At 44.4% G+C, this 18,606-nt stretch overlaps 1 protein-coding gene across 1 annotated transcript in view; it reads right to left on the minus strand.

Moving 5' to 3' along the window:
* Positions 1–18,606, minus strand: part of TMEM131 (transmembrane protein 131) — a 334,866-nt gene that overhangs the window by 181,187 nt on the left and 135,073 nt on the right. Inside the window, exon 16 of the mRNA XM_029603311.1 lies at positions 2,785–2,871. Coding sequence (XP_029459171.1) covers positions 2,785–2,871 — 87 coding nt within the window. The remainder of the gene's footprint in view (positions 1–2,784; positions 2,872–18,606) is intronic.

Raw genomic sequence — 18,606 nt, forward strand, 5'->3', positions numbered from 1 at the left:
ATGCAGCTGCATTACGTACAAATTTTACTGTATTTCCTGTGCTATGCTCAACTTACAGTATGTTTTTCCTTAGAAAAATGTCAACAAGAATATTGGGAAAATGCAGACCTTGAGCTAGCAATTACTCTAACTGCAAAGAATGGGGCTATAACTTAGAATCGAAAGATGGGTATTCCTTTATAACACAAGAATAACTAATACAACAGATGCAGTCCAAAGCAAAGAGATTATGTATTGAAAAATACTTCTATCAAAACATTTTAGAAAGAGAAGAATGAGACTCCATTGGAAGATCAGATGTTTGCTAATCATGCTATACAGAATTTTCCTCCTTTTTTAAATTCAATGATTCAGTTGCAGTGCTGTGCATTGCCATACAGGAGATCTAGGCTTGATTCCCAAATTTGGCTTCTGCTCCTTAGGCTAGCTGCAACTTTTGGAGACAGCATTCATAGGCCCTGAGGGGAGGAAGCCCAGACTTAGGGTGCATACATGCTGTGTATCAATCAGCAACAGCCTGCTGCTTCTGAACAAGGTCTACAGCTATGAAAATTGGGATAAAAGAAGAGGGGCAAAAAAAGGATAAAAATGGAACTACTGCCTGCATAGTTGCAAATGAATGTTCATGCTGCAGTAGCCCTAACAGAGGCTACACTTCTGACTGAGCTGGAATTTCAAAGTAGTAGAAAAACTACCAGGTTAAAAAAAATATATACAAAAAAAAAAAAAAAGAGAAGCAGCTTCTAATGCTTTGACCCATGTGAGAGTTTGAGTCACTTTTGGAATGCAAAACAATGATAGACTTGAATTTCTCTCTGCCTCCCACAACAGAGCATAACATATTCAAGCCAACAGAAGAAATTTTTCTTTAAGCTTATGTCCCTTTTGAGTGCATAAGTTTAATTCAGATCTTGATCTTATAATCATGGGAATGTAGCTCACTGAAGAGTCCATACATAGGTAAATTGCTATTGTAACCCTGAGTACCATAGATTGCTAAAGCCATATATTACATAACCTTTTGGAGGGAGTCTATAAATAGTTTCAAAAACAAGCAAGTTAGACACACTAAACAGATGCAGTAAGTTCTTCCAGCCTTAGTGCAAATATGTAAGCCAGGATCTTTTCTGCCAATTCCTTTAGAAAACAGTAAATTGAAATAATTTGCTCTAGCAATATCTTCAGCTTTGCTAACTTACACAACATAACTTCAGTTTTTTCTCAAGAGAGTTTAATGGTGTTTAGATCTGTTGTTCTTTGAGCACGAATTGCTTCATCAAATATTTTGGAGGCTGATTAGTAGTAAGGTATTCAAGCATTTGTGACCTGCTTCCAGGTTTTTAAAGCCAGTTTTAAAATCGTTCAGACTATAAAATGGCTCTTGGAGATCTGGCAAAGATGTTTTTTTATGAGCAAAATAAGTCTTTACCAAATGATCTCATATTTATTCTTTCAAATGGAAAGAGGATAGATAAGTAGACCAAGAAATGCAATAAAAATAAGTCAAACTTCCCAAAACACAAAGCTCTCAATGACTAAATATTTGAAGGTTATGATACATTTACAGACCCAACAAAAAAACAGATGCTGTACTATATGACCCTTCATGATCCCAGAGGTGAAACTAATCCCACCTGACCCTTCAGTTTTTGCTTGCATGTCCCAACACAATTTTAACATTTTATACATCTTTCTCTCTTCATTTTGGAGTGTTTGTGCTATATATATGGTTACAAATATAAATTCAAGGAGGTCACGAAATACCATGAATTGATAAGGAATCTAATTATAATGAGATCAAAACTTCTTAGGAACACCTCAGTTTTTTCATTGTACTTTCCTCATCATCTATTTCTTTCATATTTTTCCAACTAGAGAGCTTAAAGCATGTTACAGCAGGTCAATGTTTACATTCTTAATATCTCAAGTAAATAAAAAGGCACAGTAATCACAGGGATACATCAAAAGGACAACAAAATGAATCAGAGAAATTCAGAAAAGTACATTAGGGTAAAGAACTTTGAGACAGAATAATAAAAACATAAGTTCAATGATGCTGAATAATAAAGCATAAAGCTACAGTTTTAGTTTGCTAGGATGACTGCTTATACATGTTCAGCAGGCTATTAAAGGACCAATATCCTGTAGAATTTTAATGACCAGTAAACATGGCTTCAGAAATAGGCCAACTTAGGTTTATGAACCAAAAGCTGCCTCAAGCAGCCATGTTTTTAGTAGCTTTCTGAAAAGTAGCAGATTACTCTGATGATTTTAGCAGAAGTGATTCTTACTCATAATTAAAATTAAATCTGCATTGAGTAGAGGAACAACCACCCACCACATATGTGCACACGGTACTTCTCAAAGGCACGGATAACCACAGCTGCATCCCAATTAGTACATATAAGTCCGGTTCTAACAACTCTATGGGCTTTTCATGGAACCTGGAAGCAGCAGCAGCAGCAAAGATGTTTGCATCAAATGCATATAAAGAATAAAAACAATGCAAATAATAATCTTTACTTACAGAATCAATGGGATGGTCTAAAAATAAATAAATAATGAAGTAGTGGTTTGGTGGGAACAGAAAAAAGTATCACAATTAGGAAATTCTGAAAGCAGATTTAAGATCCCTCTCTCCGGGGCACGAAACCTCTGTGGGAATTCCTCACTTCTTGATTTGGTAGATTACTGCTCAATACTGGCTTTAGTTTAACATTTAACAGAGAAAAAACTAGATAAAGACATCTTTAAGAATGAATAAGAAAACAGACATTATCTTACTGGAAAGGCAGGAGGAAGAACAATGTGTTTTGGAGTGCACATCAAGGAACCCACAGCAACAACTGCTTTCACAGGAACTGTTAATATCTGGAAAAAAAATACAAAAGAGCTGAAACATTACAACTTTTATTCAGTAACCCAGGTTAATGAAAGCAAATTTGCTTACTGTAAACAGTGTCTCCATAGTCATTACATGAGAATGACATCATATGACGGTGCCAAACAGATCCTTCACTCTCAACTTAGAGAATTTGCTCTGCTGGGCATGTGCAGGAAATCCCACATAGGTGTCATTTCCTGAACCCCTACATTTAACTAGGCAGTCAACTCTCCATGGAGGCAGGCAGGTGTTCCTAAGAAGTTTTGATCTCATCATTAGATTCCATTTATAGTAAGCAAATTTACTTTCTCTGTTGACAAACAGGGCTGAATTAGCCACAATATATGGGAAGCTCTAGTTTACAGCAGAACTATTACTGAAAAAGCAACCCAGACCCCACCATGGAGAATAGGTTACTGGGTGACCAGGCTACGCAAAACTGTTTGCCCAAATTTACTGTCACTTCTTAATAGATTGTCCAAACAGTAATGGGATGTGAAGGTGACTGGAAGATTAGATGTCCAAATGGCAGATGAAATTTAATGTGAACAAGTGCAAAGTAATGCATAAAAGGAAAAATAATCCATGTTGTAGTTACACGGTTAGCTTCCATATTAGGAGCTACCACCCAGGAAAAAGATCTAGGCGTCATAGTGGATAATACATTGAAATAGTCTGCTCAGTGTGCTATGGCAGTCAAAAAAGAAAACAATATTAGGTATTAGAAAAGAAATGTTAAATATGGAAAATATCATAATGCCTCTGTATCACTTCATGATGAGACCACACCCTTGAGTATTGTATGCAATTCTAGTTGTCACATCTCAAAAAAATATATAGTTGCACTGGAGAAGGTACAGAGAAGGGCAACCAAAATGATAAAGGGGATGGAACGGCTCCCATGTGAGAAAGGCTAAAGAGGTTAGGACTGTTCAGCTTGGAGAAGCGATGGCTGAGGGGAGATATGATAGAGGTCTATAAAATCATGAGAGGCCTAGAACAGGTAAATGTGAATCTGTTATTTATTCTTTCAGATAATAGGACCATGAAATTAGCAAGTAGCACATTTAAAACAAATTAGAGAAAATTCTCTCTCTCAATGCACAATTAAGCTCTAGAATTTCCTACCAGAGGATGTGGTCAGGGCAGTTAGTTAATGTATCTGGGTTTAAAAAAAGATTTGGATAAGTTCCTGGAGGACAATTCAATTAACTTCAAGTTCACTTAGGGAATAACCACTACTATTACTGGCATTAGTAGCATGGAATCTACTTAATGCTTGGAATCTGCCAAGTACTTATAACATGTATTGGCCACTGTTGGAAACAGGATGATGGGCTTGATAGACCCTCAGTCTGACCCAGTATGGCAGCTTATTATATTCTTATGTTCATTTGTGATGATGAAACATCGTTCTGAGGCAATGGGCCGACAAGTTGGCAATCCCTGGAAGGTAAATCACATGCAGAACAGCTTGATGGCTGCATGCCCACTGCCAAATTCTTATTGCTTCTTGGCAGAGTGTTCATGGTCCTGTGCCTGTTTAGATGAGAATGTGGAGATTACTTACCCGATAATCTCGTTTTCCTTAGTGTAGACAGATGGACTCAGAACAAGTGGGTATAGTGTGCTCGTGCTAGCAGTTGGAGACGGATCTGACGTCAGCACGGGTACATATACCCCCACAGGAAGTGAAGCTCTTCAGTAATCTTCCTTGCAAAAGCTGTTATGGATATATGTGTACTGACGATCAAAGAAAAATAGTGAAAACAGGATTCCCCTGACCGATTGATAGTAGCTGGAGACCGCCAGCATTCCCAACCGGAAGGCGTCGACACCTGGTAGTGGTCGCACTCATGTAAGAAGTGATAAGGCTTACCTTGAATCGGTGAAACCAATGTATAAAGGCAGCTGGGCGGGATGCTGAGTCCATCTGTCTACACTAAGGAAAACGAGATTATCAGGTAAGTAATCTCCACATTTCCCATCGTGTAGCCAGATGGACTCAGAACAAGTGGGATGTACAAAAGCTTTACTCCCGGACTGGGCGGGAGGCTGCCTGAGGACCGTGTAAGACTGCCCTCGCAAATGCTGTGTCCTCCCTGGCTGGACATCCAGACGGTAAAACCTGGAGAAGGTATGGAGGGGAGGACCATGTCGCCGCTTTACATATTTCTGCAGGTGACAGCATCCTAGATTCTGCCCAAGATACTGCTTGGGCTCTGGTAGAATGAGCCTTGACTTGTAGACGTGGTGACTTCCCGGCCTCTACGTAGGCCACTCTGATGACTCCTTTAATCCAGCGGGCGATGGTGGGCCGTGAGGCCGCTTCTCCTGTTTCTTCCCGCTGTGAAGGACGAACAGATGGTCAGTCTTTCGTACTGTTTCTGTTCATTTCCAGATATCTGGGCAGCAATCTGCCAATGTCGAGACGGCGTAGCAAACGCCCTTCTTCAGATTTCTTCAAATCTGCCGTGGTTGGCAAGGATATGGTCTGGTTGAGGTGAAATTGCGAGACTACCTTAGGCAAGAAGGATGGAACCGTGTGAAGATGGATAGCCTCAGGAGTGATTCTGAGAAAGGGATCACGGCAAGACAGCGCTTGTAGTTCTGAAATGCGGCGTGCTAAACATACAGCCAGCAAGAACACCATCTTCAAAGTGAGAGAACGGAGAGACAGGCCCCGAAGGGGTCTGAAGGTGGATCCCGCGAGGAAATCCAAAACTATGTTGAGGTTCCACAAAGGCACTGGCCACTTCAGTGGCGGACGAATGTGCTTGACTCCTTTCAGGAAGCGAGAAACATCTGGATGCGTGGCAATGGTCTTGCCATCCCTCCTGGGACCATAGCAAGACAGCGCAGCCACCTGAACCTTGATGGAGCTTAGGGAGAGACCCTTCTGAAGCCCATCCTGCAGGACATCCAGAACAATAGGGATAGTAGTCGCATGTGGATTGGTGCCATGAGTGTCACACCAGGCTTCAAACACTCTCCAAATCCTGACGTAGGTGAGGGATGTGGAAAACTTGCGAGCTCTGAGGAGTGTATCTATCACCGACTCAGAGTAACCTCTTTTCTTCAGTCTAGCCCTCTCAATGGCCAGACCGTAAGAGAGAATTGAGCTGGAATCCTCGTGAAGGATGGGACCTTGACGTAGCAGGTCCCTGAGCGGAGGGCAGGGGAAGAGGCTCCTCTGCCAGTAGTCTTCTCATGTCCGCGTACCAGGGCCTTCTTGGCCAGTCTGGTGCCACTAGAAGAACTAGGCCCCGGTGCTTCTGAATCTTGTGGATAAGGGTGCCCAGCAGGGGCCACGGAGGAAAGGCGTATATAGCAGGGTCCCTGGAGGCCATGGCTGAACCAGGGCGTCGATCCCATGAGAGAACGGATCTCGCTTGCGGCTGAAGTATCTGGGTACTTGAGCATTGGACCTGTCCGCTAATAAGTCCATGTCCGGAATCCCCCAGTGATCCACAATCATCTGGAAGGCTGTGGACGACAGCTGCCATTCCCCCGGATTTAGGCTTTCTCTGCTGAGGAAGTCTGCCGTGGTGTTTGTCCCTTCCGGCAATGTGGACGGCGGAGATGTCCTGAAGATTTGCCTCTGCCCAAGCCATCAGCGGGGCTATCTCTAGGGACACCTGTCGGCTTCTGGTTCCGCCCCGACGGTTGATGTATGCCACCGTGGTGGCGTTGTCGGACATCACTCTGACTGCCCGGTTCCGCAGTCTGTGAGAAAATTGTAGGCAGGCTAACCAGACTGCCCGTGCCTCTAGGTAGTTGATGTTCCACCCCGCTTCTTCTCTGTTCCACCGCCCTTGGGCGGTGAGTTCTTCGCAGTGTGCTCCCCATCCGCTCAGGCTGGCATCTGTGGTGAGCAGAATCCACGTGGGGGGAGGATATCTTCGACCCCCTGCTCGTGTGGTTGGACTGCAACCACCACCGTAACTGGGTCCGCACTCTGGCTGGTAGAGGTAGATGCATGGAGTAATTCCGGAAGCGGGGACTCCAGCGAGAGAGCAGGGAGCTTTGTAGAAGTCTCATATGGGCCCTTGCCCAGGGTACCACTTCCAGGGTGGATGCCATGAGGCCGAGAGCCTGCAGATAATCCCAAGCTATGGGCCGGCTGGCTCCCATCAAGGACCGGAGACGCGTCTGAAGCTTTTACCTTCTCTTGGTGGTGAGACTGACTGTCTGCCTGGGTGTCGAACTGGACTCCCAGGTATTCCAGTGATTGGGAAGGCTGTAGGCAACTCTTGTTTAGGTTGACTACCCATCCCAGGATTTCCAGAAGGGCGATCACTCTGTTGGTTGCCCGATGGCTCTCTTCTCGTGATTTCGCCCTGATCAGCCAATCGTCTAGGTAGGGATGGACCAGGATTCCTTCCCGTCTGAGCGCCGCTGCTACCACTACAATCACCTTGGTGAAGGTCCGCGGCGCTGTGGCTAGCCCGAAGGGCAAAGCCTGGAATTGGAAATGGCGTCCCAGAACCTTGAAGCGTAGGTAGCGCTGATGATCCGGATGGATCGGGATATGCAGGTAGGCTTCTGACAAGTCTAAGGCCGTGAGGAATTCTCCTGGCTGTACTGCAGTCTTGAATGAGCGCAGAGTTTCCATGCGAAACCTCGGGACCCTTAAGTATCGGTTGACTGACTTGAGGTCCAGTACGGGCCGGAAAGTGCCCTCCTTCTTGGGTACCATGAAATAAATGGAATAGTGCCCAGAATCCATTTCCCATGCAGGTACTGGGATTATGGCTTTCAAGGACAGGAGCCTCGCCAGGGGTAACTTCTAATGCCGCCTTCTTGTGGCTTGGACACGGAGACTCCACAAACCTGTCCGGAGGGGTGTGATGGAAATCCAGATAATAACCCTCTCGGATGATGGCGAGGACCCACTGGTCCGACGTTATCTCGACCCATCTGGGGTAGAAGAGGGTTAACCTGCCCCCTATGGCTCCGTCCCCCGGATGGATCGGCTGACTCTCATTGGGAAGCGCGGCCGGGCCCTGAACCCGAGCCGGCTCCCCTCTTCTGCTGCTTGGTCCGAAAGAACTGGTTCCTGGCCTGAGGACGAGGTGCTTGGTAGCGACCCCTGTGGGGAATGAAGCGTTGGGAGCTTCTGCCTCGGGAAGGCCTCGGAAAGGCGCGCTGGTTCCTCTTGAACCGATCTTCCGGCAGGCGAAATATTGGAGAGGCACCCCATGTGCTGGCCAGTTTATCGAGGTCGCTGCCGAACAAGAGAGAACCCCTAAAGGGCATTCTGGTGAGGCGTGTCTTCGAAGGAGCATCGGCTGACCAATTCCGTACCCAGAGCTGCCTCCTGGCAGCTACAGAAGATGAGATCCCCTTGGCTGTTGTACGGACTAGGTCGGATGCGGCATCCGTGAGGAACGAGAGAGCGGACTCCATGTCTGCTGCTGGAGCATTGTTCCTGACCTGTGACAAACAGGACCGCATCACCACTGTGCAGCAGGTTGCGATTCGCAAAGACAGAGCTGCCACCTCAAAAGTCTGTTTCAAGATGGCGTCCAGTCGCCGGTCATGAGGTTGCTTGAGGGCTGCCCCCCCCCTCAACTAGAATGGTAGTGCGCTTGACCACCGCGCTAACCAAGGCGTCCACCTGAGGGCATGCCAGCATCTCCTTGATTGCCGGATCCAGTGGGTACATGCCCATCAGGGCCCGACCCCCTTTGAATGAGGCTGCTGGTGCAGCCCATTCCAGGTCTATCAGTTGCTGTGCGGCTTGCAAGAAGGGAAAATGGCGGGATGTAGGACGAAGACCTTCCAGCGGAGGGTTCTGCGTAGATGGCACCGTAGTGCTGGGGCCTGTAATAACCAACTCCGCCAGGCACTGAGATACCAGGTCGGAGAGTTCTTCCTTGGGAAAGAATCGCCTCATAGTTCAATATGGCTCAATCCCCGAGAGAAGCTCCCCCTCCTCAGAGGGTTCGGATTCGTCCTCTGAAACATCAGGGTCCGCCTGAACCGGACTGCCCGGAGGCAGGTGTTCTTGCCCACGATAAGGGCGCGAAGGTCCAGGGGCAGGATCAGCTGGAGCAGCAACAGCAGCAGCAGCAGGTCCTGGACGGGAAGCTGATTGCATCTGCACAGGCATGGATCCCCTTAAAGAGATCCACCCAGGAAATGGAAGCAGTCTCAAGTCGTCGGGGTACCAAGTTCCCCGGGATCCCAGGTTGTTCGAGACTGCCCACTAGATCCGGGGTGGCCCCTGGGGAACTGTCGACAAACCTCGGTTGAGACTGGTCCTGGCCCGAGGCTCCCACTGCCTCCTAACATTGGGCACAAAGGGAGTCTGGCTCCTCGCTGTGCGTTGCTCCTCGCTGGCATGCTGAGCAGAGGCCGAGAGCTTTCACGCCGGAATCAGGAGGCACCGCCACCGGAGACGCCGGGGCATTCGAATGTTCCATTGCGCGCTGAAGAATATGCACTCAATAATATGCGGCAGCAATAAGCGCTCAATACAATATGCGCTCAATACAATATGCGCTCAGCAATATACGCTTAATACAATATGCGCTCAATAATATGCGGTCAGCAATATACGCCCAGTACAATATGCGCTCAATAATAAGCGGCAGCTATATATGCTTAATACAGTATGCGCTCAATAATATGCGGTCAGCAATATACGCTTAATACAATATGCGCTCAATAATATGCGGTCAGCAATATACGCTCAATACAATATATGCTCAACAATATGCGGTAAATGATATACAATATACGCTCAATAAGAAGCGTTCAATACAATACAGGCGCCTATCATGGGCGCTCAATACCTTAACAAGGCTGACAAAATGGCGACCTCCGCGGCGTTCCGCATACAGGCAACGCCGCCGATCCTCGTACCTCGGAGACCAAAAGTAAAAGATGTACGCCTTACCTGATCCTCGGCGCTTCCCGGCTGAAACCCGGGCGGTCTCCGGCTGCAGAGGGAGAGGGGAAATACGTTCACCGCCGCACTTGAGGAATGCACCCGCTGCGTCTAAGTCCACGCCGGGACCGAGGCGCCTCTCAGCCCGACCCAAGCCCTTCTCGCTCGGGAGCTAGGTCCCTGCCGTGATTCGGCCACCGGACCGAGGCCTAAACCTCTGAGGGATCACGGAAATCACCCCGGGAAACTCAACTGGGGGAGGGACCAGAGGGTATCACCGCAGGAGTGCGGGGCTCGATGTTCCTGTAGAAATTTAGTAAGTAGAAAGTAGAAAATAGAAAGTAGATTGGAAACACGCTCAGCGAGCGTGCAGGCTCTCCAAACTGCTTTGGAGACGGAAATTACTGAAGTGCTTCACTTCCTGTGGGGGTATACGTACCCGTGCTGACGTCAGATCCGTCTCCAACTGCTAGCACGAGCACACTATACCCACTTGTTCTAAGTCCATCTGGCTACACGACAGGAAATTCTCTTTTCTCTTAAGAGATACAAGGCGGCTCACAAGGCATGTCTAAACTGCACAGAGCTCTAATAAGTTGATTTGGAATGTTGTTCTACTGGTGACTATGTTGTTAACATAAGATATGCCATACTGGGTCAGATCAAGGGTCCATCAAGCCTAGTATCCTGTTTCTAACAGTGGCCAATCCAAGTCATAACTACCTGGCAAGTACCCAAACATTAGATAAATCACAAGCTATTGCTTAAGAACATAAGAAATTTCCATGCTGGGTCAGACCAAGGGTCCATCAAACCCAGCATCCCATTTCCAACAGAGGCCAAACCAGGCCACAAGAACCTGGCAAGTACCCAAATACCAAGAAGATCCCATGATACCGATGCCAGTAATAGCAGAGGTCATTCCCTAAGTCAATTTGATTAATAGCAGTTAATGGACTTCTCCTCCAAGAACTTATCCAAACCTTTTTTGAACCCATCTCCACTAACTGCACTAACCACATCCTCTGGCAACAAATGCCAGAGCTTATTTGTGCGTTGAGTGAAAAATAATTTTCTCTAATTAGTCTTAAATGTGCTACCTACTAACTTCATGGAGTGCCCCCTAGTCCTTCTATTACCTGAAAGTGTAAATAACAGATTCACATCTACTCGTTCAAGACCTCTCATGATTTTAAAGACCTCTATCATATCCCCCCTCTGCCGTCTCTGCTCCAAGCTGAAAAGCCCTAACCTCTTCAGCCTTTCCTCATAGGGGAGTTGTTCCATCTCCATCATTTTGGTTGCCCTTCTCTGTACCTTCTCCATCACAACTATATCTTTTTTGAAATGCAGTGACCAGAACCGTACTGTATTCAAGGTGCAGTCTCACCATGGAGCGAATCAGAGGCATTATGACATTTTCCGTTTTATTAACCATTCCCTTTCTAATAATTCCTGTTTGCTTTTTTGACTGCTGCAGTAACAGAAACATAGAAATGACGGCAGAAGAAGACCGAATGGCCCATCCAGTCTGCCCAGCAAGCCTCACACATTTTTTCTCTCATTCTTATCTGTTTCTCTTAGCTCCTTGTTCTATTCCCCTTCCACCCCCACCATTAATGTAGAGAGCAGTGATGGAGCTGCATCCAAGTGAAATATCTAGCTTGATTAGTTAGGGGTAGTAGGGGCAGTAACCGCCGCGATAAGCAAGCTACACCCATGCTTATTTGTTTTACCTAGACTATGCTGTACAGCCCTTTTTTTTTTTTCTTCTCCCCTGCCGTTGAAGCAGAGCGCCATGCTGGATATGCATTGAAAGTGAAGTATCAGGCACATTTGGTTTGGGGTAGTAACCGCCGTAACAAGCCAGCTACTCCCCTCTTTGTGAGTGCAAATCCTTTTTTCCATTACCTCTTGCTGTTGAAGCTTAGAGCGATGTAGGAGTCACAGTAAGCATGTGTATGTTTATTTAATAAGGGTATTGTGTCAATAGCCATCATTCTGGCGAGTCACCCACTCTTCATTGGCGGCCTCTTGACTTTACGGATCCGCAGTGTTTATCCCACGCCCCTTTGAAGTCTTTCACAGTTCTGGTCTTCACCACTTCCTCCGGAAGGGCATTCCAGGCATCCACCACCCTCTCCGTGAAGAAATACTTCCTGACATTGGTTCTGAATCTTCCTCTCTGGAGCCTCAAATCGTGACCCCTGGTTCTGCTGATTATTTTCCTACGGAAGAGGTTTGTCGTTGTTTTTGGATCATTAAGACCTTTCAAGTATCTGAAAGTCTGTATCATATCTCCTCTGCTCCTCCTTTCCTCCAGGGTGTACATATTTAGATTCTTCAATCTCTCCTCGTACGTCATCCGATGAAGATCCTCCACCTTCCTGGTTGCCCTTCTCTGTACCGCTTCCATCTTGTCTTTGTCTTTTTGTAGATACGGTCTCCAGAACTGAACACAGTACTCCAGGTGAGGCCTCACCAAGGACCTGTACAAGGGAATAATCACTTCCCTTTTCTTACTCTATATTCCTCTCTCTATGCAGCCCAGCATTCTTCTGGCTTTTGCTATCGCCTTGTCGCATTGTTTCGCTGTCTTCACATCATTAGCCACTATCACCCCAAGGTCCCTCTCCTGCTCCGTGCACATCAGCCTTTCCCCCCCCCATCGAGTACAGTTCATTCGGATTTCCACTCCCCATATGCATGACTTTGCACTTCTTGGCATTGAATCTCAGCTGCCATATCTTCGACCACTCTTCCAGTTTCCTTAGATCCCGTCTCATTCTCTCCACTCCTTCCGGCGTGTCCACTCTGTTGCAGATCTTAGTGTCATCCGCAAAAAGACAAACCTTACCTTCTATCCCGTCCGCAATGTCGCTCACAAAGATATTGAACAGGACCGGTCCCAACACCGATCCTTGCGGTACACCACTTAAAACCGCTCTCTCTTCAGAGAAGGCTCCATTTACCATCACACATTGTTTTCTGTCCGTCAACCAATTTGCAATCCAGGTCACCACCTCGGCACTCACTCCCAAGCTTCTCGTTTTATTCACCAGTCTCCTGTGCGGAACCGTATCAAAAGCTTTGCTGAAATCCAAGTAGATGACATCTAGTGCTCTTCCTTGATCCAATTCCTTGGTTACCCAGTCAAAAAAGTCAATCAAATTTGTCTGACAGGATCTTCCCCTGGTGAATCCATGCTGCCTCTGGTCCATCAATTCTCCAGACTGTAGATAGTTCACTATTCTCTCTTTCAGCAGTGACTCCATTACTTTTCCCACCACCGAAGTGAGGCTAACCGGTCTGTAGTTGCCTGCCTCTTCCCTGTTCCCACTCTTGTGAAGCGGGACCACCACCGCTGTTCTCCAATCACTCGGCACCACTCCCGTTTCTAGGGATCTATTGAACAGGTCACACAGCGGACCCGCCAGAACATCTCTGAGCTCCCTCAATATCCTTGGATGAATCCCATCAGGCCCCATGGCTTTGTCCACTTTCAGGTTCTTTAGTTCTTCCCACACATTTTCTACTGTAAAAGGATTTTCATCTATTCCCCTTCCCTCCAGTTTCTTGTTGTTTAGAGATGGTCCTTCTCCAGGGTCTTCTTTAGTGAACACAGAGCTGAAGTATTCGTTTAATATTTCTGCCATTTCTTCGTCTCTCTACACATTGATCATTACCACCTTTCAATTTCACTATACCACTTTGGACCTTTCTCTTTTCGCTGATGTATCTGAAAAATGTTTTGTCACCATTTTTTATCTCCTTGGCAATCCTCTCTTCTGCTTGACTCTTTGCCAACTTGATTAATTTCTTTGTCTCCCTCAGTTGATACAAATATTCTTCTTTGTGCTCCTCCCTTTGGGATCCTTTATATTTCTTGAATGCTGTTCTTTTAGCTTTAATTTTGTCAGCCACCTCCTTTGAGAACCAGATAGGTTTCAGTTTTCTTTTGCTTTTCTTTACATTTCTAACATATAGAGCAGTTGCCTTGGTGATTGCTCCTTTTAGATTGGTCCACTGCTGATCCACATCTCTCTCGTTCTCCCATCCTTTAAGTTCTTCCTCCAGGTAGTTCCCCATTTCCTCAAAGTCTGTGTTTTTGAACTGTAAAACTTGGGTCTTTGTGGTTCTTTTCCCTATTCTTTTAGTGATATTAAACCATACCGTTTGATGATCACTGCTGCTGAGGTGGGCGCCCACCTGGACATCTGAGACATTATCTGCATTAGTGAGCACTAAGTCGAGTATAGCTCCTTCTCTCGTGGGTTCCAACACCATTTGTTTGAACAAAGATACTTGCATGGCATCCACTATCGCTCTACTATTTTTAGTTTCTGCAGATGGGATTTTCCAGTCTACATCTGGCATATTAAATTCACCCACGATCACCACTTCTCCCTTATTACCTATCTTATGGATGTCTTCAACCAGATCTCTGTCCAGCTCTTCCTTTTGGTTTGGAGGCCTGTAAACCACTCCAATATAAATGGATGCTCCGTCATCTTTTTTTAGGTCGACCCATAGAGCTTCTTCAATACCCCAACTTCCTTGTAGCTCAGTTGCTTGGATGTTGTTTCTGACATAAAGAGCCACACCTCCCCCTTTTCTATCCTCTCTGTCCTTCCTTAACAAGTTGTAGCCTGGTATTGTTGTATCCCATTCATGAGATTCTGTGAACCATGTTTCTGTGATAGCAACAATGTCCAATTCTGCGTCAGCCATTAGGGCCTGCAGATCTGGGATTTTATTTCCCAAACTATGAGCATTTGTGGTCATAGCCTTCCAGGTACTCTCTTTACGGTTATTGCATTTCCTGGACTCCTTGTGAGATATTTGTTGAGATTTGTTATTCACTTCACTATTTCTTTTTGCGGTAGTGCCACTGTTGACAGAGTTATCCATCTCAATTAGATTTTTCTTTTGCTTATGGATCTTGAAATACTGCATGCATTGTGTTTTCTCTCTCTTTTCTGGTAATACTGCAATGCTTTTCTCAAGAACTTCTTCAGTTTTTATTTTAGAGAAGGCTTGTTGTTCTTTTTGCATTTGGTACATTGTGTGTCTCCTCATCACAGGTCTAATTCTACCAGAGCCAACTGTATTCCTGGTTTTTAAAGAATTTCCTAATGACCTGTTTGAGTGGGGCGGTATACCTGTTGGCTGCTCTTCTGTCAAGAATGGTTGACTGTGGGTCCTACCTGAGCCTAATGGATCTCCTTTTCTTGACTCCTGGTTTGTTTGTGGTATTGGGGAATTATTTTCTGAGTAATGCAATGTGGGTGTAATTCTTTTAATTGAAGCTAATTGATCTTTAATCACAGTCAGCTCCATTTCAAGGAAGAGAGTTGTGCACAAATTGGGCAAGCTCTAAGTTTCCAGATGCTTTCCCTCAGAATAAAGGCTCCACAGCAGTTACATTGGATAGTCCTCATCTTGGTAATTTGTGACTTTATTTCCTTGACTGTAACCAATGTACTAATTTATCTTGCTGCCAATGGTAATCTAGGCAGTCTTTATTAGAAACAAGCCCCAGGGGTGGGTGGGTAGAGGGGTAGGGTGGGAGGGAGTCAAACAGTTTAGCCTGGGACAAGCTGGGTAAAGCAGGGTACTACTGGACTGTTGTCTTTGCGTTTTGGTCAATTCTTTTTTAAAAAAAACAGTCTTTATGCCCCAGTTTTTTAGTTTGTGCCAGCTAACCCCAAACTAGAGAGATTTTACCAGTTTAAAAGCTGATAGCTTTGCAGACAGGAAATAATCACAGAAGCTTTCTACACAAGCTTTCTACACAAAATGAAACAGACTATAAAGAAGTTAAAACACAGGCAGGAAATAATCACAGAAGCTTTCTACACAACTTCAGATCAATAAGCAAAAATAAGTAAAAATAAGCAGAAAATACTTAGCCAGAATGAAGATTTTGCAATGCAGTAAACAGTTCCACCAGAGAAATCCCTTTAGCATGTGCTCAGGACAACAATGGCCTAGATCTTTTTCCTGGGTGGTAGTTCCTAATATGGAACCTATCATCATGTAACTAGAGCAAGGGTTATTTTTCCCTATATGCAAAGCCTTGCACTTGTCCACATTAAATTTCATTGCCATTTGGATGCCCAATCTTCCAGTCTCGCAAGGTCCTCCTGTAATGTACCACAATCCGCTTGTGATTTAACTACTCTGAATAATTTTGTATCATCCGCAAATTTGATAACCTCACTCATCGTATTCCTTTCCAGATCATTTATAAATTTATTGAAATGCACCGGTCCAAGTACAGATCCCTGAGGCACTCCACTGTTTACCTTTTACCACTGAGAAAATTGACCATTTAATCCTGTTTCCTGTCTTTTAACCAGTTTCTAATTTAACGGGTTTTATATACCGTCATTCGGAAACGTCAAAATAACGCCATCATAACGGTTTACAAAATAAGGTTATAGGAATAAAGGGGTTAAAAGGGGTATAAAAACATAACATTATTAGGCTTAGTAGTAAACAAATTCATGCTTAAGATCAAAACGAGTTCATTCTTATTTTAGAAAAGTATAGTTGTGCTGATATTCATTTAATCATGAGGTTGTAATGGAGGGCGGTGATGATTAGTTGATTCTTTGGGTGGTTTGATATGCTTTGTTGAACAACCAAGTTTTTATTTATTTTTTTTTTTAATGTTTTTAGGTTTTCTTGAATTCTGAGTTTAGTTGGGAGTTCCAAAGTTTTGGGCTACCAAGGGATATCGCTCTATTTTGAGTAGAGGTGAGTTGATTTGAGTGCATTGGTGGTGTTTTTAGAAGTCCTTTATTTGCTGACCTCAGGTTTCTACTTGGGGTATGGAGTTGAATGTAGGGGCTTAGCCAATTTTTCTGTTCTTCATATATAATTTTATGTAGGATGGAAAGGTCTTTATATTCGATCCTGTATTTTATTGGCAGCCAATGAAGTGATATGAGGGTTGGGGTGATGTGGTCAAGCTTTTTGGCACCTGAAAGGATTCTTGCAGCTGCATTCTACAGGATTTGGAAAGGTTGAATGGTGTTTAGAGGTAAGTTGAGGAGTAGAGAGTTGCAGTAGTCTATATTGGAGAATATTAATGATTGCAAGACTGATCTGAAGTCATTATTTGAGAGAAACGGTTTTAGATGACGGAGTGTAAGTAGTTTATGATAACAGTCTTTAATTTTTGTTGATATATGGTTTTTAAATGAAAGTTCTTTGTCGATTACTACTCCAAGGTTGTAGGCATGGTTGGTTGGAGATAAGCTTGAATTTTGGTTCATGAGATTTAGAGTCGGTGTATGCAGAGAGTTGTTCTTTCTGTCAAGTACTATTAATTCAGTTTTGTCAAAGTTGGGATGAGTTTTATGTTTAGAAATTCCTTGATGCTGTTTAGGTAATAGGCAGTTAATTTGTATGTTTCTTCAATTGATTTTTTTTATTGGAATTAAGATTTGAATATCATCAGCATAGATGAAATGGGTTAGATTCAGATTTGTAAGGAAGTGGCAGAGTGGGAGAAGATAAATGTTAGAGTGTCGCTGAAAGGGCGGATCCTTGGGGAACTCCGGTGTCTAAGTTGATTTTCTTTGATGGGGAATCTAAGTAGTACTTGGTAGAATCTTTGTGACAGATAGGAGGAAACCATTGAAGAGTTGTTTTGTTAGCACCAATTTCAGAAAGACAATTAATCAGTATAGAGTGGTTTACAGTATCAAATGCTGCTGATAAGTCAAGGAGGATTAGAAGGTAACTTTGGCCTTTTTCAAAACCTTTGAGTACGAAGTCATGCATGGCAAGTAGTAAGGATTCTGTGTTAAGTTGTTTTCTAAAGCCAAATTGAAAAGGAAGGAGGATGGTATTTTCATCAAGGTGATCGGTGAGTCGAGTATGGACGATTTTCTCAATGATTTTTGCAAAGAATGGGAGGTTTGATATGGGTCTGTAGTTCAGTGGATTTTCTGGATCTAGATTCTTTTTTAGAATGGGTTTGATGATGGCCGATTTTAGACTTTCCGGATAATTTCCTTCAGTGAGGGAAAGGTTTACAATTTTTGTTATTGTTTGGTGATTGATGGATCAAGATTTTTTATTGCTGTAATGGGAATGGCATCAATAGTGTGTTTGGCTGGGTTCATTTTTTTGATGATCATTTGGGTTTCTAAGGAAGATGCTGTTTCAAAGTTGGACCAGGACGTGGAGAACCTGGGTTCGCTTCCTGAGCCTGGCTGGGGATATTGTAGAGTTAGTGGATATAGCTTCTGATAAGATGGATTAGCAGCCATGTCGTACTGGCAACACAGAGCGTCAAATTTAAGGTTCATGTTAGCTGGGTTCTGAAGTGCGTGTCAGTTTATGGACATAGCCAATAACTGTCCCCGCCAGTAGCTGGACTGCGTTGAGAAGGGGGGATCTATAATGGGAAGAAAGTTAAAGTAGGTATGAATGAATGAAGATTCACAACACTGAGGCCCAACATTGACTGGGATCCGATTGTGCTTGAAAGCACAAGAACCAGGAAGAAACTGACAGACCAAAACAGTCACATCATACTGTCTGGACAAATTTTGCTTGCACAATTTTTTTCCTTCCTGAAGGTGTAGGCCATTAATCAAATATAAAACCATACACGCAAAACAACATGCAAGCTTTTTGCATGTTTTCCTAAGGATTTTTATAAGAAGACTGCACAGAACTCTGTCAAGCTGGCTATTTGACTTCCTGAACATCCATGTTTTGTTTTAGGTTTACTTAGTAATGCAGTAAATGCCCAAGTCCATAGTTGTGAGCCACACAGACTGCCAGGTTGTTTTGTAACTTTCCTGAT

Source organism: Rhinatrema bivittatum, chromosome 5 (genome assembly GCF_901001135.1).
Source record: "Rhinatrema bivittatum chromosome 5, aRhiBiv1.1, whole genome shotgun sequence".
Classification (NCBI taxonomy): Eukaryota; Metazoa; Chordata; class Amphibia; order Gymnophiona; family Rhinatrematidae; genus Rhinatrema; species Rhinatrema bivittatum.